This window comes from Pangasianodon hypophthalmus, chromosome 14 (genome assembly GCF_027358585.1).
Source record: "Pangasianodon hypophthalmus isolate fPanHyp1 chromosome 14, fPanHyp1.pri, whole genome shotgun sequence".
Lineage (NCBI taxonomy): Eukaryota > Metazoa > Chordata > Actinopteri > Siluriformes > Pangasiidae > Pangasianodon > Pangasianodon hypophthalmus.
In genome coordinates, this window is record NC_069723.1 from 10,204,056 (window position 1) to 10,231,957 (window position 27,902).

A 27,902-nucleotide genomic window follows, 5' to 3' on the forward strand; every position below is an offset into this window, starting at 1 on the left:
CTTTCCCACTCACGCTAGAGCGACGGGTTACTTTCTATTCAAGATGTCGGCGGTGTGTGTGTATCCCATGTGTGTCAGGGTGAGCCGGGGCCTCCTCAGGCTGAGAGGGGAAGCCTCGGCTATTGCAGCGGCGGGGTTAGTGAGAAGACTCTGTGCTGAACCGGGGAAAGGTAAAGAGAGCGGCGCCACAGAGGGGCTAGCTGAGGCTATCCTCCAGAAGAGACTTCAGCAGCAGGGCAGTCAGGTAGGCTAGCTGTTCACATTAGCGCCATTCGCCGGCTGTGACATTCACCCACACTGACAATACTAGAGTCTCTCAGAACGAGCTTACATACTACAGCACTAATCAGTGTCCCCAGCTATTCAGGCATACTATTTAAACACACTATTTAAGCACACTATTTAGTCATGCTATTGTGGCACACTATTTAAGCACACTATTTATTCATGCTATTGTGGCATTCTATTTAAGCACACTATTTATTCATGCTATTGTGGCATTCTATTTAAGCACACTATTTATTCATGCTATTGTGGCACACTATTTAATAGTTGATAATATTTTGTAATGTTTTCTGGTTTATCATTAACGGTGTACCGGTTATCGGTTTGAATGGAGTCATGCTTTTAGGGAGGAGTTTGGCGTTGATGTGAGCAACAGGCTAAGCTTCAAATCTCTCTGTGTAAGACATTTAGTGCACTACATAGTGTGTGAGCCACTACTTTATGCCCTATGTAGTGCACATACACTATATTGCCAAAAGTTTTGGGGAGTCTGCCTTTACATGCACATGAACTTTAATGACATCCCATTGTTAATCCGTAGGGTTTAATATGGAGTTGGCCCACCCTTTGCAGCTATAACAGCTTCAACTCTTCTGGGAAGGCTTTCCACAAGGTTGAGGAGTGTGTTTATGGGAATTTTTGACCATTCTTCTAGAAGCGCATTTGTGAGGTCAGGCACTGAGGTTGGATGAGAAGGCCTGGCTCTCAGTCTCCGCTCTAATTCATCCCAAAGGTGTTCTATCGGGTTGAGGTCAGGACTCTGTGCAGGCCGGTCAAGTTCATCCACACCAGACTCACTCATCCATGTCTTTATGGACCTTGCTTTGTGCACTGGTGCGCAGTCATGTTGGAACAGGAAGGGGCCATCCCCAAACTATTCCCACAAAGTTGGGAGCATGAAATTGTCCAAAATGTCTTGGTAGGCTGAAGCATTAAGAGTTCCTTTCACTGGAACTAAGGGGCCAAGCCCAACCCCTGAAAAACAACTCCACACCATAATTCCTCCTCCACCAAACTTTACACTTGGCACAGTGCAGTCAGGCAAGTTCCGTTCTCCTGGCATCCACCAAACCCAGACTCGTCTATCGGACTGCCAAGCGTGATTCATCACTCCAGAGAACGCATCTCCACTGCTCTAGAGTCCAGTGGCGGCGTGCTTTACACCGCTGCATCCGACGCTTTGCATTGCACTTGGTGATGTAAGGCTTGGATGCAGCTGCTCGGCCATGGAAACCCACTCCATGAAGCTCTCCACGCACTGTTCTTGAGCTAATCTGAAGGCCACACAAAGTTTGGAGGTCTGTAGCTATTGACTCTGCAGAAAGTTGGCGACTTCTGCACACTGTGGTCTACCACTTCGTGGCTGAGTTGCTGTTGTTCCCAATTGCTTCCACTTTGTTATAATACCACTAACAGTTGACTGTGGAATATTTAGTAGTGAGGAAATTTCACAAATGGACTTATTGCACAGGTGACAACCTATCACGGTACCACGCTTGAATTCACTGAGCTCCTGAGAGCGACCCATTCTTTCACAAATGTTTGTAGAAGCAGTCTGCATACCTAGGTGTTTGATTTTATACACCTGTGGCCATGGAAGTGATTGGAACACCTGAATTCAATGATTTGGAGGGGTGTCCCAATACTTTTAGCAATATTGTGTATATAGGGAGTTCGAAGCCTTTTGGGATTTACCCAGTGTCATGTGACGTTAGAGGGTCTTTAACATAATGATTTATACCGCATTTCCAGAGCATCAGGGTATTTGGGTGTGATTAGATTGTCATGTATTGTACATTATGGTGTTGGTAGAGCATGGATGTTTATCATTGATGCAAGGAGCCCTACTAGGTGTATGCAGTAACACTCACTCATTAGCAGAGACAGTGCTTAAAGTGTAAAACACCAGAAAGTGGACAGGGTGGAAACAGGACCTGGAACTTCACTTCATGTGATTCTACAGGGTGTCCCAAATGTCTCCATACATAAGGGAGTATGTAAGCCAGCACCACGTTGGTTTGTATCTTCGTCAGTGGATGTTCGTGGACGTGCACTTCTCGGTTGGTCCACAACACTTCCAGATAAGTTAATAAGTTTGGCAGTAGTGTCGTGTGTGATGTGCTTGCCATGTTTTCTGTTTCCTGTTAAAGTCCGACAGCTTCCTGATCCAGCTTTGAGAATGATTTCAGTATGTTGTCAGAATATGAACAATTTTGGAAGACATTTTGCTAGTAAGTGTTAATTTCCCATATGTATGGAAACTTTTTGAAACGTAGGTTTCCATACATATGGGAAATTAACACTTTTTAGCAAAATGTCTTCCAAAATTCAAAAAAGCACAGTAAACCATGTACTCAAGTACTGTACTGAATGTTTTTGAGTACAATTAAATCATAGTACTTTTGCTTGAATTTCCATTTTGAGGCCCAACTCAAATAAAATAATTTATCAGGTGTTTTCAGTTTTAAATTCTTAAAAGCAAACAACTGCAAATTATGCAAACCAAAACTCATTTCACAGCTCACCATCCAACCTGCTGCGACATGTAATTGTTCAGGTAATTGTCCCGTCTTGTTTATCCCGCACTTTCTATATTTGTCAGTGATAAAACCAGTACTGATATAAACAAGACCTTTTTGAACTTTATCTGGAAACACAAACCTCGCAAAATTAATTAATCTGTCCTGTGTAATAGAAGATCAGCAGGTGAGCTTGAGGTTTGAAATATTGTAGATGTTATGAATGCTTGTAGAATTAACTGCCTAAGAAATTGTTTAGCTAGTCGGGAATCTGGAATTTCTTATGCCCCCGTAAATTATGCGCCTTGGAAATTACCTGTAAAATTATCAGAAATTTCATGCTGAGCGAAGACAGACCGAGGGTTGGTAGCGTAGGTGTGATGACCATGGTGCAATGAGGGATGCAATGATGTTTCAGTGTGTCTTTTAGAGTCAGCAGCACATTTTTTATGTGTTAAGCTTCACAATAAGTGCTCGGCATCTCAGCAAACATTTTGCTCAGAGCACTTACAAAAGAACATTATGCCCTTTAAACAGCGTAACATCAATATAACAACACAGATACGGATATTAATGGGAAAAAAATATTTTCTTAGCTTGCCTCATTCAGGCAAGTTACTCTACAAAGCAGTCATATAACGTACAGTCTTTTCCCGAGGTTGTGATTTTGCTTTGCGCGTCTGTGGCAGTTAGTGTCCTTTCAAACAGCAATTGGTCAACAGGTAAATCACAAACAGCTCCTCCCTTGCTTTTTTTAGCATCTTCTTCTGCCCCATTACTTCAACAAGTCAGCTGCCTATTTATTTATTTATTGATTGATTGATTGACGTATCCATGATGCGTGAGCACATTGGTGACTGAAAACACGAGTACACTGTGATTACTCACCAATTGGTCATCATGGAAATGAGCCAGCTGTATTTCCGGAAGGGAGATGACGCAAACCATAGTCATTCATTATTAAAATGATTTTTCTTATTGTTGCTTTATTTAACTACATTTTTATTAAAACACAAAAAAGCTGCAGAGGGTCCTGATCCACATACACTATATGGCCAAAACTTTGTGGACCCTGAGAATCACACTCATGTCCCCCTTTGCTGTTCTAATAACCTCCACTCTTCTGGGAAGGCTTTCCAATAGATTTTGACGTTCCAGTTTATCCCATGGGGTTGAGGTCAGGGCTTTGTGCAGGCCACTCGAGTTCCTCCACTCCAATCTCAGCAAACCATGTCTTCATGGAGCTCACTTTGTGCACAGGGACATTGTCATGATGGAACAGGTTGGGCCTCTTGGTTCCAGTGAAGGGAAATTGTAATGCTACAGAGAGAGATCCTACACAATTGTGTGCTTTCAACTTTGTGAAAACTGTTTGGGGAAGAACCACATATGGGTGTGATGGTCAGGTGTCCACAGACTTTTGGCGATATGGTGTGGGCAGTGGTGGCTCAGTGGTTAAAGGCTCTGGGTTACTGGTCAGAAGGTCAGGGCTTCAGGCTGGTATATACAAAAAAAGAATTTGAGTTTGTGACAAATAAAGGCTACTTTTTCTAAATAAATCCAGAAATCCACTTTAAATCTAAGAGGATCCCGTTCTGGCATGATCTAATCAGACCTAATGAGAAATTATAACATAAATGTATGTCTCTTATCATGTACTATACATTATTGTGGAGGCTTTTCAGTATTTGCAAGGGGCTCAACTATGTGTATCCCATAATACTCACTTACTAATTAGATTGATTCATCTTCAGTAAGCGCCTTATCCTGGTCAGGGTCGCAGTGGATGGGGAGGATCCCAGTGGATCCCAGGAACATTGAGTGTGACGCGGGAATACACCCTGGAAGAGACATCTATTGCAGGGACACACTCAAATTCACACACTTTCATACCTAGAGGCAATTCAGAGGCAGCGGTTCACCTACTGGCATGTTTTTTTTTTTTTGGGGTGGGGGGGGTGATGATGGGAGGAGACTGGAGAACCTGGAGAAAACCCACATGGACACAGGCAGAAAATGCAAAACTCCACACTGACAGTAACTTGAGCTCTGGCGACTCTGCAGCTGTGAGACAGCAACACTACCCACCATGCCGCTCTGTAATTACATAATATGTGAATATGTGACACATGTCTAAATATTTAGACACATACATCAGGATCAGAGTCATTGGGTAAGATCTAAACTTCTGCTGGATTTGACAGATGTGTTGGACATGACAATGGATCGTGTCCTCAATCACACACATGTTGAAACCATAGATATGTATAGAAAAGATATGTCTATGGATATGGGTATCTGTGGCAGCATCCTGTGCTGCTTGTGATTCTTAATATTATAGTATCAGAAATCCAGGTAGATGTTTTCTAATGTGTTTAAAGGTGCATTTAATTTAATGGTATTGAGTGAAACGATGAACCATCACCCTAACCCTTTCACTATGTCTTGAATATTCCATTCAATTCATGAGTAGCCTTTATAGAAACTTTTTTTTTTTTTTTTTTTTTTTGTGCTCGCAGGGTCAACCTCCTCCTCCTATAGGGGAGGGAAGCTCTGACCAGCAGGATGATCAAAGCGAGGACAAGAAGCAGAAAGAGAACACGGCGTATGCAAAGAAGGTGGTGCTTCGCTTGGCGGGGCTTATGGGACTCGGTGGCGCAGTCGGCGTGGTCTACATCTTCGGTGAGTTGATCCTCTGGGGTGGACCTTTTTTTCTTGGATGAATCTTCAGTTAGGAGACTTGGATTGGATTTTAAACAGAAGGCATTTATTGGAATTACTTTTGGGTCGATTTGTTTTATTGGATTATTTGGACTATTTGGAATATTTGGAATATTTGACATGTGGAATAGGATATACTGTGGATTAATTTACATCAGGGGGACTTGAAATGAAGATGACGAAACCCAAAAAAAAGTAATGTTACTTTTATTTTTTATTTTTATTTAAGGGTTGTGAGTGTGTGTGATATATATATATATATATATATATATATATATATATATATATATATATATATATATATATATATATATATATATATATATATATATATGTATGAAGGATGTTCTGACTGCTTATGGTTTTTAATGTAAAAAATTGCTTATGTATTTTTTGTGTTTTAAACTAATGATGTATATGAATGATGATGCATTAAACTGCTTTGCCTGCACTATAATTTTTGAAACATTTGCTATTTATGTGCAAGCAGATTTAGCTAAGTTATCAAGGAGGGAAAGAATTCTGAGCTGTTGTATATTTTCGATAAATTAAAGTGTAAATTGAGTGTTGAGTGTTTTGGCAAATGTAAAGCAATGTACAAATTATATGTATTTTAATCTGAAATGAAGTGGCATCACTACTAAATTCTTTTGTATCAAGAGCTGTCTATTATAAAAACTGACATTACAGTCTGTGACTAATAAATTTTCTTTGCTTTTGTAGGTAGCAACTCGGTAGATGAGCATGGAAATAAGGTAAGTACAGATGTAGTGTGGAAAAATGTGAGAATCTGTATGATTGGCTGCTAATGGCAAACTTTTTCCCAACATGGTTTGCAACATATCAATGTTTCAATGTACAAATCATCCAGAACTAGATGTGTAGTGCTTTTTGACAGATGTCGGAGTTGTTGCGCTAATTAGAAGCCCTTGGTAACAGCAGGAAGTGTGTGATAGCGGCACACTTCCTCACCTATTCTCTCTCCCGCACCGTCTGTATTTTGCACCTCAGTTGTAAGTCTGTACTTTGTTAGAAGTTGCGGGTGGTCAGCTCAAAGGTGCTGGGGCACACTTCTCAGGTCGGTGTGAATGAGTGTAGGTAGCATTCTCAAAGAGCACACTCCTCGCACTTCTGAAGGTGAGATTTATTTGGCACACTTCTCAGGGAAGTGAAGGAGACGAGCGGAGTGTGCCAGGACTGCTGGTGTCTGATCTCGTACCTGTCCTTCCTCCTGAGCAGTAGACCTGTGTTATGTTAATGAGTTAGATGTCATGGCTTTCACAAAAGGATTTGAAATGGCTGCAGTCATGTGGGGGGAAAAAACTTACAGAATGGTGGTGTGACAGTAAAATTATTTTCCTCGTTGTACATATTTAAGTTTAAAGTAGCATTTGTGCTAGAATTATATGCTTACGTGTAATTATCATGCCATTGTTCAGCTGAAAGTTTGAGCACTCCATAGCAATGCAAATATGTTAAGAAGGGAAATTTCAGTGTTTTTGACTTTGCATTTGGACTTACTTTCGGCCATACAGTGTATATATGTGGACACCTGACCAACTGTTGGTGCAAAGTTGGAAGCACACAATTGTGTAGGATGTCTTTGTATGCTGTAGCATTACAATTTCCCTTCACTGGAACTAAGAGGGCCAAATGTGTACCAGCATGACAGTGCACCTGTGCACTGTGATCCTTCTCCCAGGAAGGCAAGTTTCAGTTCACTTGGTTTTAATAATCTGTATTAATTTGTGTAATTAACTTGTCATGCTTTTGTGTTAAATTACGTTAGCTGCTGCTTGTTAGCCGAGTTACTCACACATCCGAGCAAATTCGACACAGGACTGTAACTGATTGACATGTTAATGTGTAAAACATATTGGCTAGATATTAGAATTTCACTGATATAAAACATTAAACTTTTTTTTTTTTTTTTCAGAGTTAGTGAACAAGATCAAAAATGATCATTAAATTATTATTTAAAAAAACAACTATTGCCTATAAAATTATAGTTTAAATCTAATTCACTCTGAGTCCACTTGAAAGAGCATTCCTCACGGGTGTGTGACTTCTGCAGTGTATGAAGGTGTTGATCTGGGAAAGTGGCTGCAAAGAGCAGAGCTACTCGAGGAGCTGCGGGAGATCCTGTTCAACTGGATAGTCTGTTTAGGGCTCACCTTGAAAGGGCACACTTCTCACGTAAGCGTGATCTCACTGGAGTTCAGAGCTGAATTGGGCCTGTGGTGCTCGTTCACACCTCGTTCACTAGATCTGAGGGTTCGGCAGTACGAGACGTTTCGCGCAACCTACATCCTGTCTGTGGATTTTTATACGTTAATAGCTTTGTGGCCCGTTGTTTTCTACAACTGTTTAACTGGAACAGAGGTATTCAAATAGGTTTTTTAAGACTCTTAGTGATACAGAAGGAACTGCTGTTAAATTTATTGTTATGAAGCTCAGAAAATATTCCAATAATCATCATTACAGTGGCTGAGCTCACTGTTACTGATATTTTAGGTAATATGTTTAAGCCAAAAAAAAAAACACACATAGGAATGGCAGGTATTATACCACAGCGGTGCTGAATTCTCAGTTCTGATTGGTCAGAGGATGTTGATTTAATTTTATATTTAAAAAAAAAACAATTGTAATCACTGGCAAATTGCTGTGGTATAAGAGGGAACAAACAGTTCAGGACGTGCTGTTATAAGAAAATCAACTTCAGGGTGATGACGCTTTCTCACTATGTTGTAGCATATACTTTGTTATTGTGCTTACTAATATAAATCTTACTCAACCTTCGCCACAAGCATTATAATGTGCGTATCTCCTGGCATACTGTGCAAATGATAAATAGACTTGACTTAGCAATAACTGTGCTTTGCATCACGCTGCATCACGCCACCCTCATTAATTATTTTCTTAGACAGTTACTCCCCCAAGTGTTACAAAATAAAACATAACAATGGGAATGCTGTTCTAGAAAAATAGTTAGTTTATTATTTTTGTATAACAGTCATTTTTTTATATAGCATTTTTATAGCATGCCAATTTGACAGTGGTTGCACATTTTTATCTACTAAAGAACGATTTATTTAGCATAATTTATCAGTTTATAGTTAATAACATGTTTAATGTGGAATATCTGCAACATAAGTTAACCCTTGCTATCATGTATAACAAGCTCTCTCTCTCTCCTGCTCGCGCTCGCTCTCTCTCTCTTTCTCTCTCTCTCTCGAAGACTTTCTCTCACAGAGGAAAAATGAAAGGAGCAGATTTACATTTAACGCTTATAAAACTGGAGTCTTTCTCATTGTTAGGCTGATTTTTCATGATATTTACTGCCTGCCATATAATTGTCTGTGAATTGGTTACTACTATGAAAACTATTTAATAAATAACTAAACTACACTATACTAAAACATTGCGCATATTTGAAAATGTGGACTCGTCCTTAATACACAGCTGTGATTTACCTTGCAGCAAGCACTGCTTTAGAGCCATGTTTATAGAAAATTAATCAACCAGAACTGAGAATTCTACAGTATTGCAGTATTAACCTGACTTTTAGCATTACTAAGTCGTATTAACCTGTGTAAGAAAATTTCTTAGAGGTAAACTGATGAACTGGAGCTGTGTTAATGATGCATCAGGATGTCTCCATGTCCCCAAACCTCAACAATTAACATTAAGTCGACTCTAATGTGAAACTCTTAAAATCCTGGATGCACAGCTTATATTATTCCTCACTTTAAAATGCAGTGATTCTGTACTCTTTTAGGGTAAAATTTCACACTTCTGGAGGTGAAAGCCCGCTTCGGATAATGACATTGTTCTCTTTAAAGTGCACACTTTGCCGTGTTGTTGTGACATGTGCCATGTGCCAGGAGCCAGGTGTGTGTTCGGGAAGGGTTTTTTGTTTTAGCTTTACACCGAGGTGTTTTCAGGACGCAATTCTCATTCAGGTGGGACTGCTTAGGAGACCGATTCGAAGTGTGCCAGACCTTTTGGTGTCACTAATTAGGGGGTCATTAGATGTGCGGGAAAAAAGGAACTGAATCCCGTTTCCCAGGATGAGCGTGCTGTTTCATCTGATCTTTATTTCTAAAGTTTTAACTTAACACACAAATATCTAAGAATAGTTTTCACTTAGAGTGAACACTTTGGAATGAACTGTTGTTGTTGTTGTTGTTGATTTCCTGGGGAAAGATTTTGAAGAAATTCATCCAAGAAGTCACTGTAGAAATCTTTAATAAAAGAACTCATGAGTGTGATGAGTGATGAGCGGGTGAGCCAAAAGCCTCTCAGAAAACACGAGACACGTCTCATCAATTTGTCCAATAGACAAATTGTTTTTTTTTTTATTTCTTTTTGATGACTTATGTGGGGATCAGGTCTCATATTTATATATAGAAATACAATTTTATATGTATTCTGACTGGCCATAAAATTTAAATCTGTTAAGCTATACAGGAAATTGCACCCAGCATCAGTGTATTGGTGTATAAATGCTTTATAATGCCATGATTTTATTTACTTTCTCTGACTGTCTTGATTTGCTCTAGCGTTTTATCCAGTCTAATGTCGATAATGCTATTGGTTCAAAAATCCCAAAACATGATATACTGTTTGTAGCTTTATTACAGGACACTGGAAATTAAATACCAGGTCTTGTGTTAGTCTTCTGCTCTTCTGTGCTAGCCACACTCTGTGAGTGTGTTGATGGGAAGATATATTCAGTTCTTCTTTGTTTGCGTCCCAAGTCCTTTTGTTTCTGAGAAGTACTTGTTAGGGCACACTTCATAGACAGGGAACCATTGACACTTGATAACAGACGTGTAAAGAGTGTGCCAGGCTTGTGGGTGTTAACAAATGTACCTGATTCACTAAGCTGACTGGTGTCACACTGAGAGAACAGCAGAATCTTTTTCCAGATCTATGTGGCAATTTTTGCATTGTCAAAATAACAGATTCCAGTAATTCCCCTGTTACAGGAACCCACCATTTTTATACGTTCATGCACCCTTTTTCCTGTTTACTTATTTTTCCAGCATTAAACTCTTTTCTGGCATTGAACAGAAGGACTATGTGAACTATTTTTGTTTTGATTCTAAGGACACTTGGGTCCTTCACCCATTCCCAGCATGTTTCCTGTAATACTGATGGCTAATTGGCTGTTCAGTGTCACGCGTTGGTGTGGAGGTGTGAAGGGCACACTTCTCAGCCAGCTGCTATCCTTGTGTGGCCTGCATAACTGGAATGGAGCCTGCTTTAAAGATGTTCTTTCCTGTCGTCCACCTTTTGGGCCAGAGTTGAAAGAGCAAAGCTAACAGACAGCTGAGAGCCGGCGGGAGCTGGATGTGAAGTGTGCCAGGGTGGAAGGTGCTGCTCTGAACACCTCTGGGCTTTAATTGGAGGACTCTAGGTGATGGCGTGGGAGCAGGAGCCGAGTCCGGGTCACAGGAGTCTGGTGTTGTAATCAGGAAATAGAGCCTCAAGTATGCATTCTTTCAGAGGGAGGTCTATTGTGTTGGCTGTGTAGTTACAGACTTGGTGAAATTTTTTTTTTTTTAAATTGTTACATAAAATATTGTTTCTCGCATATAAAAACCCAATAATGATTACGTATAATAGCTTAGTGGGTTGTGATTTCCACCACTGTAACTAAACAAAAAATCACGGACCCCCTGAGGCTCGCTGGACTCCATTTTAAGAACCAAAGGTCTGGACTCCTACTTAGACAGCTATTCATGACCCGTGATGGAAATGGACTCCAATTATATATTGGGTTATACACCACCACCAGTAGGAAGTTTTTCGATAGTAATGAAGACATTAATAAACTATCAAATGACACATATTGAATTATGCACTGATAAGTGTTCATTACATCAGCAGGATTCCTGATGAAGCTTTGTACATTCTTGGCATCTTTTCAACAGGCTCTAAGAGGCGTTTCATAAGGCCAAGTACTTATGTATTTCTTAAAGTTCTAAAATGAAAACCTTTATTTATTTATTTCCTTATTCATTTCTTTCTTTCTTTCTTTCTTTCTTTAAAACACATTTTGATTGAGGAAGTTGACACACAAACATTAATTTCACCAATTACACATTTCAACCGTACACCTTTATCAAAATGTCTTTGTCAGTGACTTTGATTAACCCTGGTTTGATTATAACCACTACCATAGAAACAGCCTTAAAAAAGGTTAGTGAACTGTCTTCTTGCTGGTAATGTCTTTGTTTATTATCATATGTGAGACAGTATCTTTTACGCTTACTTATACACTGTATGGTGAAAGGTTTGTAGGCACCTGACCATTACACTCATATGTGCTTTTTGAACATCTCATTCCAGATTTAGTCCCCCTTTTATAATGACCTCCACTCTTCTGGGAAGGCTTTCCACTAGATTTTGGAGAGTGGCTGTGGGGATTTGTGCTCATTCAGCCACAAGGGCATTAGTGAGGTCAGGCACTGATGTTGGGTGAGGAGGGCTGGGGCACAGTCGGCGTTCCAGTTCATCCCAAAGGTGTTCAGTGGGGTTGAGGTCAGGGCTCTGTGCAGGTCACTCCAGTCCGACCTTGGCAACCCATGTCTTCATGGACCTTCACAGTCTTCATGAACAGGGTCAGGTTGAGGTCAGGGCCCTGTGCAGGTCACGCCAGTCTGACCTTGGCAAACCATGTCTTCATGGACCTTCACAGTCTTCATGAACAGGGGCATTGTCATGCTTGAACGTGTTTGTGCCTCTTGGTTCCAGTAAAGGGAGACTGTAATGCTACAGCATACAAAGACATCCTGTACAATTGTGTGCTTCCAGCTTTGTGGCAACAGATTGGGGAAGAACCACATATGGGTGTGATGGTCAGGTGTCCACATATTCTAATAAATTCTAATTTACATTCTAAAATGTAAAAACTCTTGTGATTTTTTTTTTTTAAGCAGTTGAATGAAAGACCAGGGTACAGTAATTACATTTATACCACCATTATTCCAGTAATCTTACGCTGTGTGCTCTGTTAATTGGAGTGATTAGTTACATTTGTGTAAACTGTCAGTTGCTTTGTTAAGCGTTTTGTTTGCTTTGATCTGTTTTCTGTTTTCAGTATATGGTTTTGAGGTTGAACAAAAATTCAGTAGTCATAACTTAAATTCACCTGCAGGTGGCACATTTGTGCTTCTAGCTGTCTGTAGCAGTGAGAGTCAACTGTTTATTACTCCTTACAAGGACTGCACAAAAAAAATCAGCTTGAAATTCTGTACATAATTTATGACCATAAGTGGCTTCCCAATTGGCCATACAAGTGAGATGGAACAAATTTATTCTAAATAAACATCTAATATGTTCAACTCCCAATTAGTAAACAAATGAAATCTGTGAAATGAATGAATGGGGCGAGTGAGTGATGGCTGCATGCTGCTTTTATTAGTTATTTATTAGTTGCCCTTGGCAAAAGAACAGAAACATTGCCCTTACTAAGTCTTTAAGCAGCCATTAATATTTGTGGTTTTCTTTTAACTTTTGAACACACTGCACTCTTGGCTCCCTAATATGATTACAGTTTAATACTAAATGGGAGTTATTTTGCACAGGATTTTGGCTATTTTGATACACCATTTAATCAGTAATTCAAAATGAAGATGAGCCAAAATTTGTCAAATGAATGAAACTGAGAAAATGAGCGATGTATGATCTCAATTTTAAGCCCAAGAATTATGATTTCATCATTATGATTCTATTTCATCAACCCTAACCCAAATTATAATGTAGTGTGCTTTGTAATTCTTCACTTCACTTTTTCAGTTTATTAGCACCTGATAACTATGGAAGTTGATATATCATTTAAACAGGAAGGTATTTTGAAATTGAGTCTACATATAACGACCTTAGAAGGATGTATACACAAAGTAGTTAGGAGAAAGTGTGTGGTGTGGTGTGTGTGGTGTGGTGTGTGTGGTGTGTGTGTGTGTATATATAAATCTCCAGTAGGTGTCAGGAGAGTTGTGTGCAGTTTATCCAGCCATTCTGTCATACTGGCTAATCTGAAGGCAGCAGAGATGCATCCTTGTTGGACTTTGCCCGAATCAGCTTTGGTTGTGTAAAGGCTGTACATTACATTGCCTTATCAATCTTTCTTCCAAACTGAACTATTTAAAGCTGCATTGGTACGCTGTATCAATTTTATCAATCTTTTATACCTTTAATATGTATCTTTGACCTGATATGATGCATTTAGTTTGTCTCTTAATGATTTATTTAAAAAACATATTTGAATATAGACCAATTACACCAATTCCAATTATACCGTATTCACTATTACAGATAAAATATAAACACTACAGGACAAAAATGTACCTTTAAGTGTAGCACCTCAGCAACAAGGAAAGGTACAGCTTAGCATCTTTTCACTTTTCTCTGGCCACAAAGTGTCCAAAATCGTCATAATGGCCAAGCTCACAGTCCCTTAGAAGGAGGGACTGGAGGTAGCTTTTGAAAGGAAGAGGGAGAAGTACCCAGGGCTGGCAAGTAAGTGCAGAGAAGCGTGGTGGAGGGGGGTTTGCCCTGTGGAGGTGAGATGTTGAGGTTTTGTAGGAACATCTGCCCAACGGTTTATCCACGGAATTGGAACGTCAAGGTAGGCATTGAGGAAGACACTGTAGGAGCTGGCAGAAGAGGCAGAGAAGGGCAGCTTCTGGCTGTGGAAGGCAGGGATCCTAGGGCCAGTTGCAGGGGTGGCAGGGAGATGTCTCTGCCACTGCCCCACTACCAGGAAACACGGATGAAAGGTGGCTCCCGGTGATGATCCTGCACCTGGATCACTGGCACCATCAGAGGTGCAGAGGTGCAACACCTGTGCATCCACCTCTATTATATAAATTATACTTTGTATTCATTTAGCCATATATTATGAAAAAACCTGTACAAACAGGTATAAATTATTGCTGTTTAACACACTTTAACTACTATAGCTGCTGTGTTATAGAATGTGATTGTGTTGAATGTGGTGAGTTTTTGACCCAACACTGAGAGAAACTTCCCAGTACATGTAAATGTGTCGATACAGCTGCAGTGCTAAGTTCTCCAATCTTTTTACTCAGAAGGTTCGACATGGTTCAGCATTTTTGAATAAGGAAACATTTGCAAACATGTCACTTGAGATGCAAACCTGTGACCAGAAGGGGCACTGCTGTTTCCTTTTTACTCTTCCACTCCAGAGGCATGGCTGTAGAGCCAGCACGTGGCTGTTGTGCCACACAGGGGAGGGCTGGGAACCCACGAGGGCCGTCCTGGCAGATGCAGCTGAATATTCATCAGCTTGGTTGTGTTTCTGAGTGCTGATTAATTGGCTGGTTTTCTGCACAGTTAATTGAAGGATACAAGTGGAGGAGGAGCTTATAATGATAATGAAGGTTTTGTTTATCTCAGGCTTTCTGTATGGATAATTTGGGACTGTGGCCAGCATCAGGTGCATGTTTGATTTTTGCACCGATTACTTTGTCCATAGTTTATTCCAGGCTAGCATTTCAGGCTAACATTTGAGGGTCCCACACTCCCCCCTTTTTTTGTGCCCTGCCAGGAAATGGCAATCTGTCTGACTGACTTTTGACTTTTACGTCATATTTGTTAGCCGCTTGTTGGTAGCTTCCTTCTCTTATCTACTTGTGGTGGATTTATGAGTAGGTATGATGGATCAGCTTGTTCAGCAGGTCAACAGTTTATCAACGAAAGTGCATTTTATGCATGATCCAGCATGTCCTTTGAATGTGAATGAAAAAGAAACCCACTGTCACATGCAATTTCCAGGTAGCTTATGGATTTGTTACCATGACAGCTCCTTTTCTAAATCCCTGTGTTTCGTTTGAGCTTCCAGTTAAAAATAATAATCGGCATCAACATTAATTCATCTGATCAGGGATAAGATACTTAAGCAATAATTAAAACCTAGTGACTAGTGGAAATCTTTAGCTTTGGGGAATTTTTTTCCACTATCAACTGTCATGAAGGGTTTGATTTATTTTATTGCGATATTCATGCCTAGTTGGTTGTTTACGTTTGTTTAATTTTTCTCGCTACAGTGTGAATAAAATGTTTATGTACATAATAATGAATTATGTATATGATGGTGTCGTCTTGTTAAGTTAATATTGCTTTGCAGTATTGTTTTCCTGGTTTTAATATGCATAGAAGAATTTAGGGTTATCATAATTAAATTACTTACTTTAAGTTGCACACATCTGATGTTTTTGCCTGACCATCTCCCTCATTTTTTTTCCCTTTCAGATACCAGATGAGTTTGATAATGGTAAGTCAGACTTTTCCTCCATATCTAGTCCTGTAATGTGCAGATAGATGAAAGAGGAAAACATGTGGCTATCGTTATTGTGTGTGGGATTGCTATGTTCTTTGCCATTTAATACACTGAACATTGCCTATGTGGAACATAACAAACAAGCAGATACTTTGCATCTTACATATGGTCTCTGTCTCCCCGCTGAGTGCCTCACATATGTACTCACTTAGCGCAAGAACTCAGTTACTGGGACTTGGGAAAAAATTAGTTACACCAAGGCCTTAAGGGTGATTGAGCATATGTGCTTGTGTGTTTGTTACACAGAGCACAAGATAACAACTAGCAGGAAATCTCATTTAATTTCTTTAGAAGTGCATAAGAAAACATAAGATCTGAGTCTGAAATTTTCCATTTGCTGTTTAGGTTTTTTTTTGTTTGTTTTTAAAATTTGAATCTTTTATTCAAAGCTACTGCTTGTCCTAATAACTTTCTAGCCCAGATCGCGACCGTTACTATGGGCACTTTTTACCATTTCCACTGGAGCTGTCTCTTCCTGCCAGATCCAGATGGATGGTCCTATTCCTAATGGTTTTAATTAAGATGGCAGCGAGTGATACACTCAGGACAGAGCAGGAAATGACTGCAAATGGAGAAAGCGATGTTGTCACATAGCTGTGGTAATGGAGAGCCAGCTGTGCCTTTCTGTTCAGACCGATTTCAAAAAAGATGGCTAGTCGCACCATGTTCACCTAATGCTGTAGTAATCGCTTAATTAACATCATGTCCCGAAGTCTTCCCCTATGCGCACGGACACTACTTTGATTTATAACCTCCAAAGCTTCGGACACTAGTGTCTAACACGAAAGCGTTTAATGTCATAACGAAGGCCGATAATTACTTTAGAGACTGCGGTGTAACACCAGGTCCCTAAGGGGAGTGTGGATGTGGCCTAGCTGCCTTCTGGCCTCACGCTAACCTTCCCTTCATCAGCAGCAGGTTGGCGGAGGGATGCAGGCCGAGCCCCTCAGTGGAGAAGTCCTTGGGGAGCTAAGCAAGCGTCCCTCTGAAAGCCTTGGCTCCTTGCCAAGTGGTATTATTCCGTCGAACATACGTATGTGTGTGTGAGTGTGCTGTGTGTACAAGCCACTTCCCTTAATCGAAAGGTGCTACACTACGTTGAGCAATGTCGAGTTCTAACAAGTTTGCAGGTGGTGGTATGTTTTGTTCCAATGTAATGAAAACCTTTTCTTACTAACCGCTGGTATGCTGGATGTAGAAAGGTATTACATCATTCACCAAGTTTTTTTTTTTTTTTTTTTTTTTTTGGGGATGATGTGTTACTTTTTTGTCACAAACCTGAGCACACCTTGCTACCTCAACATTTGTCTTACGTTTTGTTTACATCAACAGTGTCCTGCGTATCGACTAAAAACTTTGTATGTCCTCAGGTACACAAAGCCAGTAAGCTACCATCAGAAGCAGAAACAAATAAACAGTGCCCTGAATGCCTTACTGGGCTGATTGGCCATGTGCCCTAGTACATAGTGATTGCAGCGTTAGAGTCTAGTGGGGTTTTTTTTCATTAAATACACATCCGACGATAAAATGGGAAACAAACAAACAAAAAAATCCCAAGCCCGTTCCTAAGAAAGGTAAAGGAGAAGAAAGGCAATTGAGCAATAATGGCCTTTGGCAAAATAGCGGAGCATATGCTATGCTAGTGCCAGATTAAAGGAGGCTTTTGTTGAGGCTAGAGGCCCAGCCATCGATCCTTCTCTCACTCCCTCCATCCGGCATTTCAATAGACGTCCCTCCAGAGAGCCACCGAGCCTCTCTAGCTCAACAATAGGCCTCTCCATTACACTGACAAACAAGGTTAGGACAAGGGGCTCTTCAAAGTACACCCAATTGTTGCACTGAACTTTTTTTTCTTCACCGGTGTCTCCTCAGATCAGCTTTAACGGTCCTTGCAACTGTCCATTCTTTTGGGTTGATCTTGACCTCTTGTGGCAGACAAAAGTCTTAAACGAACGATTAGAAACGTGATGTTTTGTTATGGTTAGTGGGTTTTTGTGGGTTACTGTGATCAAAGATCAAACATTCTTTCCTTTTTTCTCCTCGCTTTTCAATGCAGCTTTGCATTCTCTGTTCTTCATACTACCTTTAAATTTATCCCAAGCCTATTTAAAATAATCTGTAAGGATGCTTTCACACCTATTAGTCTGTTTACTGAGTCTTTGATACTTTTGGTTCATTCGTTCACAATGCCTATAATTAAACTAACCAAAAAGCAAAAAACTGTTGGCTGAGGAGCATGCATGGCTGAAAACTAAAACTCACTATTTCATTCATTGGTCAGAAATATGGCGAAAAGGAAAACAAACCTTTTGCTAAGTACGCATGGAGATCACAAAAAATCATCTGAGCGTAGAGAACATGGAGCCGGTACTAGTTAAATGTTTAGATAATTATATAAATAACTTGTTTAAATTTTGTGTATCGCAGCCAACTTTTTATTTGTTCATCCGAATATCCAGAACACAAGGCATTTCAAAACAAAAACTTACCTGTCTTAGCAGTGTTTAAATTTGTTTATATTTGCGATCACTGGACTGACAGAAGAGGGGAATGACTGGAGCAGATTTGTTTGGATATGACATCAGCGGACCTAAGCACATCTCTTAATAATGTATTTATTCTAATCCAACACTTTTTTTTTTTTTTTTTTTTTTTAAATCTCTGCACTAGTTTATTTTTACATTTGTGCTATGATCTCATGTTCTGAATCACTCTGTAACACTTACATAACTGATCATGCCACTATTTATGATCCTTTCTTCTGAATGGATTGCATTTCTGCTTCATCTTTTTTTGTCTTTGCATTTATATCTACATTTTCTTCTCATATAGATGGACCCATTATCCAGCAGCTCAGGAGAACATTCAAATATTTCAAAGATTACAGACAGGTGAGCCAAATCGTCCCGACTCCTTTATATGCCAACAAAATACGCTTACAATTATTTGAATTATTATAAACAACAAGTGTACAATTCTGTTCTCTGCAGATGATCATTGAACCCACAAGTCCGAAGCTTCTCCCCGACCCACTGAAGGAGCCATATTACCAGCCTCCATACACCCTGGTGCTAGAGCTCACTGATGTTCTCCTTCATCCAGAATGGTCGGTACGTGCTTTCCCCCTTTAATAACCATCTACAGTGACACGACCAAAGCACCCTGGGCTGCGTTTGTCTTCCATTTTGTCTTTGTTCCTTATAGATAGATATAATCTACCTATCATTTTTCAGGATTTTGTAGACACACTATTTATTGCAGTTGGGTTTTTTTTTGCATGGTCATGGTGGGTGGATCTAATTCGTATTTGTTTGTTTTGAGCCATCAAAAAGAAAAATGAGGCAATCACAATCCCCAGCTGTCACTCTAGACAAACCTGTGTAGTGTTGTAAAAGTAGACCTCTGGTTGACTAGTCTGTACCTGCTGCAGTGCTGTTGGGGTTAAAATATGCAGTAAATTCATGGACACAATGCAATATGATTCTGTTAGGATAGCTTTTTATACCAGCTGAGCTAACTGTAGTAGCAATCATTTCACCCTGTTTCTGATATTTCTTATTTGCACATACAAGCTCTTATACCACATATACTGTATCATATACAGTTGTATGCAAAGGTTTGGCCACTCCAGGCCAAATGACACATTTTGTTGATTTTTGAAGTGAAAAGTTATTAACACATCCTCTGGACCTCTGTTGTAGTACTGACATGAACTTTTCAATGTGTGTGTGTGTGTGTGTGTGTTTGTGTGTGTGTGTGTGTGTGTGTGGGTAGTTGGCCACAGGTTGGCGTTTTAAGAAGCGGCCAGGCATCGACTACCTGTTCCAGCAGCTAGCGCCTCTTTATGAGATTGTCATCTTCACATCAGAAACTGGCATGGTGAGTAGCATGAAGAGGAGGAGCAGCACCATGTTCTCCATCAGTGGATAAAAAGAATATCAGAATGAAGAGGCTGCACCAATGAGGGCAATGCACTAACCGTGGAATACCATGATTCGCTTTGATTAAGCCCTATTCATGATGGTTTAAAGCGATTATAGCAGAGCTTATGTTTTACATTTCTCCCTCACTATCTGTGTGGAAAACCTAAGCTTTCCAAAATAACATTGCTGTAATTCCATAGTAAACCCAACACACATGGACGATACACACAGCTTTGTCCTCGTGTTTGTTGTTCTTGTTGTTTTGTTGCACTAGCTGTGTTATCAATCATGGTTGTTTACCCGATTACCCACCATGCGACTGGACTTGTTGTGGGTTCTGTGTAGTCTTTTAAAGTGGGCACACGCCTTTATTATGTCAACATTGATATGCTAATAAGGCATACACACGGTCTAATTAGGCTTCTGTTTTGCAGTCTGTTGTTTCTTCTCATGGTCAGAGAGATCTTTCTTTGTGTTTGTTAGGGCACGTCAGGTCAGACTGCTAGTCTCTTCAGTACAGCTCAACAAAAGATATTTCTCCTCAAAGTGATGTTTGAGGCTTTGCATCTGTGGAGCTTTTTTGGATATGAACCATGAACTGACTGCATGCATCTGTGATTTGTTAAAGCTGTCTCTTTCACCTCCAAAACCAGCCGGAGTCACTTATTTCTCATGAAGAAGCCGGATTATACAGAGACAGTATAGAAATTAGATGATTAAAATTGACTGATTAAGACGCTTTTTACGTATTTTAGCAGGAAGAGGCTCTACGGCTAATGTGCTGTAGAGGTGGAATTTGACTCATCCTACAAGTTCAGCAAAAAAAAAATCACATTTTTGGTGTCATGTTCTATTCTTAAGAATTCTTAAAGAAATCTTATTGAGTAAGATTGGGTTCACACGAGTTCACCAGAAAGTGATTTCAGGTTCTGTTGCTTCGCAGGTCTCAGAATTGTGGAAGTCCAGTACTTCCTGCATATTTAGTTTTCCTTGCTCTAACATATCAAATCTAACATATTAGCGAATTAAAAGGCTTGTCCTAAATTGCTGTGTGCATATATATGTGTGTGTGTGTGTGTGTTATAGCTGGACAAACTCTAAAATGTACAGGGCACATGAATACTAGTACAAGAGTTGGGAATGATTGCTTTAGGCCATGAGTTCCTAATTCACTGACACCTGAGTGTTAACCATGAATTGTGTGTATCTGGCCAGACGGCGTTCCCGCTGATCGACAGCATAGACCCACAGGGCTTCATCATGTACCGTCTCTTCCGGGATGCTACACGCTACATGGAGGGCCACCACGTCAAGGTAAAGTTGATAAGTTAATTTGCTCCCTCGAATTGTTCACCATTACTGTGTGTGCGTGCGTGTGTGTGTGTGTGGTGGGGATTTTCTACTGTCTTTTTCCAGTAAGGTAGCTGACTGTAACAGCCTTTTGCCAATGTTATAATTACTAATTCACCAACTATTTATAAACGATTGCGCTTTCGTCTTCGGCCCTCACTCTGTCTTTGTTTCGTTCTATCTAAACATTGAAACAGTAAAGCTTGAAACATTGCTGTTACATTTTAGTCTCTCTCTCTCTCTCTCTCGCTCTCTAACTGTACTAGCATATTTAGCACATGTTAGCAGCCCTGCCCCCCTCTGAAGGGCCCCTTCTCCTCAGTGACCCAGGTGGCATAATGCTGCAATGCCCCCATGTTTCTTCCTCGTGCCGCCCTTCTGCTCCTCCATTGATTTTTTTTTTCCTTTCTTTCCCTCGTGCTATGCAGCTCTTTTTTTCCCCCTTCTCTCAGTAGCCCAGGACAATAGCAGTTTCTTACCGTCCTCTCCTCGCCCTCTTTTTGTGCCTCATTAACCTTCTGTCCCTCTCAGCTACTTCGTTAGGCCGTTGTGACTGAAGCCACGTTCTCCATGTGCCAGTATAAGACCAGATAGTGTTACTGCACGGAAAGGACCTGTTTCAAGACAGTGATTAACGTGAAAAAAGAATACTTAGATAGATAATTTCTCACACACTAGGAAGATCTCAGCAAGGTAAATGGACGAATCTTATGTCTAGATACCATTTCTTTCTTTCGATGTTAATTACACCCATCAAAACAGCTCTTCTAAGGCTAAGAACTATTCATGGGTGTAACGTGCCGCTGTATCAGTGTTTATTGCTAAACAGTAAGGCATTGACCCTGACTTTGGTGGTGCAGATAAATGTAGGCTGAAAGGACAAAGGTTAAACCGTGAACTGTCAACATGTGCACTGTCCTGGCCGTTTTGAATGTAGCCCTAAACTGCTAAGTGATTTTGTGGAATGAAATGTGGGTGTTTTTTTTTGCATACAGCTATGCGGGTTCTGAAAACATACATCAAAGTTTGTGACAGAGTTTTGAGCCAGGTTTTTGCTTTTGCTTGTTGGAACCTGTAAGTGCATGTGTGAATGATAGAATCGTGTGTGTGTGTGTTCGTGTGTGCGTTCGTGCGTGCGTGTATGCGCTTGCCAGTCACATTTCACTAGTGTCTGACCGGCCTTGCAACCTCGTCCCATAATCGGCCACTCGCACCCTCATTCACCTCCTGCACTGACTCCATCCTTTTTCCTCGTCCCCTCCCCCATGTCCCCCCTCCCTCACCTCCCATCTGGCATACTGAGAGGCAAAAGGCGGGAGGCAACAGACATAAAAAGCGTGTTTCTGTGTATGTGTGTATTTAGCTGGATTTGATGACTGCATGGTACATACATGCATGACAGTTTTGACCTCCTGGTGATATTTGGATTGTCACCATAAACAAAAGTGCTTTTATTTGCAAACTTCAGCACTAAAGTATTTTCTTTCGTGTCCTGAGGTTGATGGAATACTGCAGTTTTTCAGCCTAATCTCAATCTACTAATGCATATGTGTGATTGTTCCCCAGACAAGAATTTTTATGAATTTGTCTGTACTGAGGAAAAAAAAAAAAACAGCAGTCATTAATTTACGCTAAGGGTTAAGTGTAGGCACAGCGTTATTTAGCTACAGGTATACATAAAACATTGCAAGTATTTTACAAAGCAAAGCCTATGTGTGGACATGACACCAGTGGATGGTGAACACCACGCTGACCTCTGGCATGCTCCCAGTCACAGAGCTGCACTGGGGACATGGAGAGTCTGGATTGGCAGGTGTTTAGCGTGGTGTGTGTTCGTGTGTGTGTGTGTTTGAGGCACGCATCCTCTTGCACTTCACCTGGGGGGATTAGAGCTCGTCTGATACAGCAACCTAATACTCTTACACTGCTACCAGTTAACACAGCTCTGCTAAGAAAACACTCACTGAGGTATTAAGTCTCTGCAGGCTCTATTTTACAGCATTGCCAATCACCATCACCTTAAATACAGCTTAAATACACACTTGCACATGCACCATGTCAAACATGTACACACAGCTCCCTGTGGGCTCCTGGTGCGTCTTTACAGGAGGGGCAAACATGTAAATCAGTGTGAAGCGTGCCGTGTGTGTACTGGTCTACAGGGGTTTCCTTTTTTGGCTGGCTCATTCAATATTTACCCATCTCTCCTAGCTATCTCTCTCTCTCTCATATCTATCTGTCGCTTTCCTTCACTCTTCCCCCTCACTTTGCTCCTGTGTTCAGCCCCTCAGGGGGATACAGATGACCTCAGTGATAGGGAGAGTACAGCGTCCCTGTCCATCTGCTCCTGGGGCCCACAACTGAGACAGCTGCCACAGAGAAAATGTGTGTGTGTGTGTGTGTGAGAGAGAGAGAGATAGAGAGACACTGCAGGGGTGAATGAGTGGGTGTTAACAGTTTGCACTTCTTTACAGATGCGTAGGTGTGAATATGGTCCATGTCAGTGTCATTACAGGGGCATGGATTTTATTTTTTGAAGGGTCACATTAGGGCCGCACAATACAGTATTATATATCGTGATAAATTTGTCATTTTTCTGAGATATTGTAGTGTCAGCAGCACTTTTTCACTGAACTTTAAAGTAATATTGTTTTTTTTGAAGGTTCATTGAAGGTGCTTTGAAAGAAGGAGAGCAGGCTGGAAAAAGGAATCAACGTAGAATTAATGAGAAACAGGTCCACATTCCTGTTGTAATTAGACTTATGTATACAGCTGACTGCACTGCTAAAACACTAAACACTTTCAAAACACTGAGCTGCACAAACCCCATGGCCAAGACACATTATGTCTGAGTTCATCTGTAGTACGGTTTATACCACAGAAATGTTTTGAAGCATTTTAGTAAACATGTTTTCCAGATATCAAATTTGGAGCGTTGTTCCGAGAACGATCAGTTTAATGTCATCTGCAATAAATGCTTTTGATACCCCATCAAAATTTGAAATTAGTTAAGCAACCCATAACCTTTTGCCTTCTGCGACTCTGCTTTTAATCTAGATCGATTAGACTTTAAAGCCACAAACCCGGCAACCCTGATCATCTGGCTTATTTCATGAAACTGATCCACTTCTATTTTAGCCAACGTTTTAATTAACACCACCTCTGTGATATGTGGTTAACCGACTCAGTTTCTGAGAACATAGAATGAATCACTTGGTTTACATTCTGTCTTCACTTACAGCCTAGAAGTAAACCAAGCACCATCTCATAGTGCTCACTTTATATTCACATGCCACAATATCATAATTGTAGTGTTGATTAAATCCAGGATGCTGAGATGTGATCAAATCACCGCATGTGCTACATCTAGATTTGAAAAGAAGTCCATCCGCAAGAAATGTATCATACAAGAGACGCACATACAGTGGGGTCCAAAAGTCTGGGACAATACGTGAAAAGGCTTCTGTATGAGTGTAAAGTAGAATCTTAAAATAGCTTTTTACATGGCTTTCAGAATTTCTCAGTAGTTGGCATTTCCCCTTTTTGCTTAAATGAAAGCATGCGCTCGAGCTGGCGCAGACTCCACAAGTTTATGTAAAACCTGATGATTCATAGTAGATTGAATCCATCCGCGTACACACGCTTCAGTGGAAGGGATAAGATTCACGGTAAATCTGCCCTTTTGTACAAAGCAGTTAACATGGTCAATATCGCAAATTTGCTTAAATGTAAATAGGGACCTAGAAATAGTGCAACAGAATTTTAAAAATGGGAAAACTTTCTTTGTTTCCAGATTTTCAGTGTGGTCTCAGACTTTTGGACTCCACTGTATTTTATTACAGATGCCACCCTGAGAAACTGAAGCAGGTTTTAATGACGTTTTTAGAAATACAGCATCTGCTGTGAGTTATTTACAAACGATTTTTAACTCTCTGCACTTTCAACAAGGTATTTTAAAAAGCAGTAGGAACATGTCCCCAGGATATAGTATGCCTCTGACATAATTTGTTTCAACACAATAACAAGTATCTGATTGGATATGAAAAATATTTTGGAACCAAATGTTTCAGTTTCACTCCTATTCTGTGCTAAATGATGTATTATTTTTTATAAACTTTAAGTTAATAAAAATAATACTATTTAATATAACTTACTTTCCTGCTGTTTTATTGGCACTGTTTGTGATTATATACATGTATTGTGAACAGTGCATTTAATCCTTGAATTGCTTTAACCAACAGGCCAAGAAACTGTACTGTATATTATATAAGTCTTTCTCTTTTTCTCACTCTACATTTCATTTTTTCACAGGATGTGTCTTGTCTGAACAGAGACACCTCTAAGGTAATTATAGTGGACTGCAAGCGAGAGGCCTTCAGCTTGCAGCCCTTCAACGGCATGGCACTGCGCAAGTGGGATGGCAACTCGGAGGACCGCACGCTCTACGACTTAGCCGCCTTTCTTAAAAGTAAGTGTGTGAAGTTTGCTGTTGAGTTTGTAAGAAAAAAAAAAACACACAGACACACACCCCATGTCCTAACGATTCTTTGTCCTGTGTAGCAATTGCGCTGAGTGGTGTGGAGGATGTGCGTACTGTCCTGGAAAACTACGCCCATGAGGAAGACCCCATCGAGGCCTTTAAAAGGAGACAAGCACAGCTCGCACTGGTACGCTGAGCAGTTTTCCTCTTGTAACCTTGTCATATTTTTTTTTTCCCCACACACTATCCAAGTCAACTGAGGCTTTAGATATTTTTCCACCACAAGAACCAGCTTAGAATCCTTGAAACTCGAGGCATGTTTCCACCAGGGCTGATCCTAGGCCATAGTTTCTGGAACTGTTTTAGTTCCTAATCCAGACTTTTTTTGTGGACCTTTTTGTGAATTACTGGCATTGAGTTTGCAGTACTGAACATTCTTGATTGGCCTGTAGAGTTAAAATATAAAGTCTGTAGAGTCACCAATATGGCGTCCAAAATAGAAAACAACAACCCATGCCAGTATGTGTAGAATAGGCAGCTGGCAGTGTACACACACTGATCAAATAAACAAATTTGAACAAATTGAGGTCCTCTGCAGCTCCTGAGGTGTCATTTGTATCTGGGTATAGAACTAAAATGCCCAACTTCCACAGCCTCTTTCTCAGGCACCGTATATCACAGTGGCGCAGAGCCGCTGTCGTTTTTATGCTACTGAAGAGCTCTTTTAACCTTTATAACATGGCGCATGTCAGTTATTGTAATCCAGAGCTATAAGGCTATCAGTCACTCCACAAGTGCAGACGATTCTGTGCACCCTCTCTATATTTGAACTCTGTGACCAAGCCTCAAACCTATTTGCCTGGCATTTAAAAAGAAAGGAAAAAAAAAAGGGTTTAGCTAGCAAGTAGTTACTAAAAAAAAACCTTGACACTTGAACTGAGCTTTGTACATTAACATCACATTCTGACAACAAAGCAGAACAATAAAGAACAACTTAAATCTCGATGTTTTCAATGTTGGCTGTTGTGTGTTTTCATACACATTATTTAATACACATTGTAATAAACATAAGGAATAAAACACAACAGGATGTGCTCTTATGGGAAAAAGACATGGTGGTGATGCAACCAGTTACTGGTCCTACCTGACATGGATTGCTTTCCTGTAACAGCAGGTTCCAAAGTGTGTATTTCCTCTGTTACCACTGTGCTTTGTCAGATCTGCTGCTATAGATCAGTCATGTTAATTAACTTTCTAGTATTCTGATCCGGATAGTAATATTCCTAATATGATTTTATCCCTCGATTTTTGTGACCAGGATTTGATATTCCACTTGTGTTTGTGTGTAGGAGGAGGAGCAGAGGCTGGCGGATATTTCTCAGCAGAAGAAGCAGGGCTTATCTTTAGGTTCCATTGCAGGCCGTTTCTGGTCCCGCAAGCAGCAGTGAAGGTTGTCCTCGCTGAAGGCTGGCAGTTCCGGGCCACCCTGGGCAGTGACTGGTCAGAGGGGCAAAGCCACGGTCACTGGGCAGGTGATACCCCTGGCTGCATGGGAGGGAGATTAAGGGGGGGAAAACATCCAGTTCCTTCCACCGAACGCTTGCCGCCATGGTGTGGAAGAGGAGTCGGGAACTCCAAAAAGACTTTTAGTACCTATGTGCTGGTGAAGGCTTTCTGGACTGAATGCAGCCTACAGCACACCTTCCTCTGATCTCAGTTGTTGTGTTTGTGTCTACAAATTCGTTCCAAAGGTCTATATACCTGGACCAATTTTTCTCCACTCCTTAGCTCATTTATTATTTCTACTCATGCAGGAAAAAAAACCTGTTATCGGCCACGCCTTGTATTGGACACAATCAGTGCTCACTAGAAGATTGTGTGTGTCTCGTTTCAGACCGCTAATCCCGGGTTAGTGCTATATCTGCAGCACTGATGAGGTGTGGCCACCCAATTTACCTAAGGAGTTATGTCCTGGAGTTGTGTACTCTTGCTGCTGTAAGGACTGCATCTGTGTCACAGCACGCCAGATTGTAGTTCATATTAAGTGAAGTCACATCTATTGATGACATTGACAGGGTGCCATTTCTGTTTATAACTGCAATGGTACACTACATTTAATGTGCTTGTGTAATAAATTTCATGTGAACTGCTTAAATGACCTTCAATAAACAAAATGTGTTTGACTTTCTACAATCAGTGATATTTTTTCCCCACTTCACTAATTTTAAATGCTCTTAATGAGTCTTGTGCAG

General features: G+C 40.5%; 1 protein-coding gene across 2 annotated transcripts; it reads left to right on the forward strand.

The window, feature by feature from the left end:
- Positions 1-2: 2 nt before the first annotated feature.
- On the forward strand, positions 3-27,843 carry timm50 (translocase of inner mitochondrial membrane 50 homolog (S. cerevisiae)). 2 transcript variants are annotated; one of them, XM_034310766.2, is made up of 11 exons: positions 3-244; positions 5,324-5,486; positions 6,249-6,280; positions 15,810-15,831; positions 18,730-18,788; positions 18,888-19,007; positions 19,672-19,776; positions 21,036-21,134; positions 25,482-25,638; positions 25,731-25,837; positions 27,000-27,843. In XM_034310766.2, the coding sequence occupies exons 1-11, from the start codon at positions 44-46 to the stop codon at positions 27,096-27,098; spliced, it is 1,164 nt and encodes a 387-aa protein (XP_034166657.1). In that variant the 5' UTR covers positions 3-43; the 3' UTR covers positions 27,099-27,843. The 2 variants fall into 2 exon arrangements, with proteins under 2 accessions (XP_034166657.1, XP_053095776.1); XM_053239801.1 differs by lacking the exons at positions 3-244; positions 5,324-5,486 and adding an exon at positions 5,493-5,720.
- Positions 27,844-27,902: the final 59 nt, after the last annotated feature.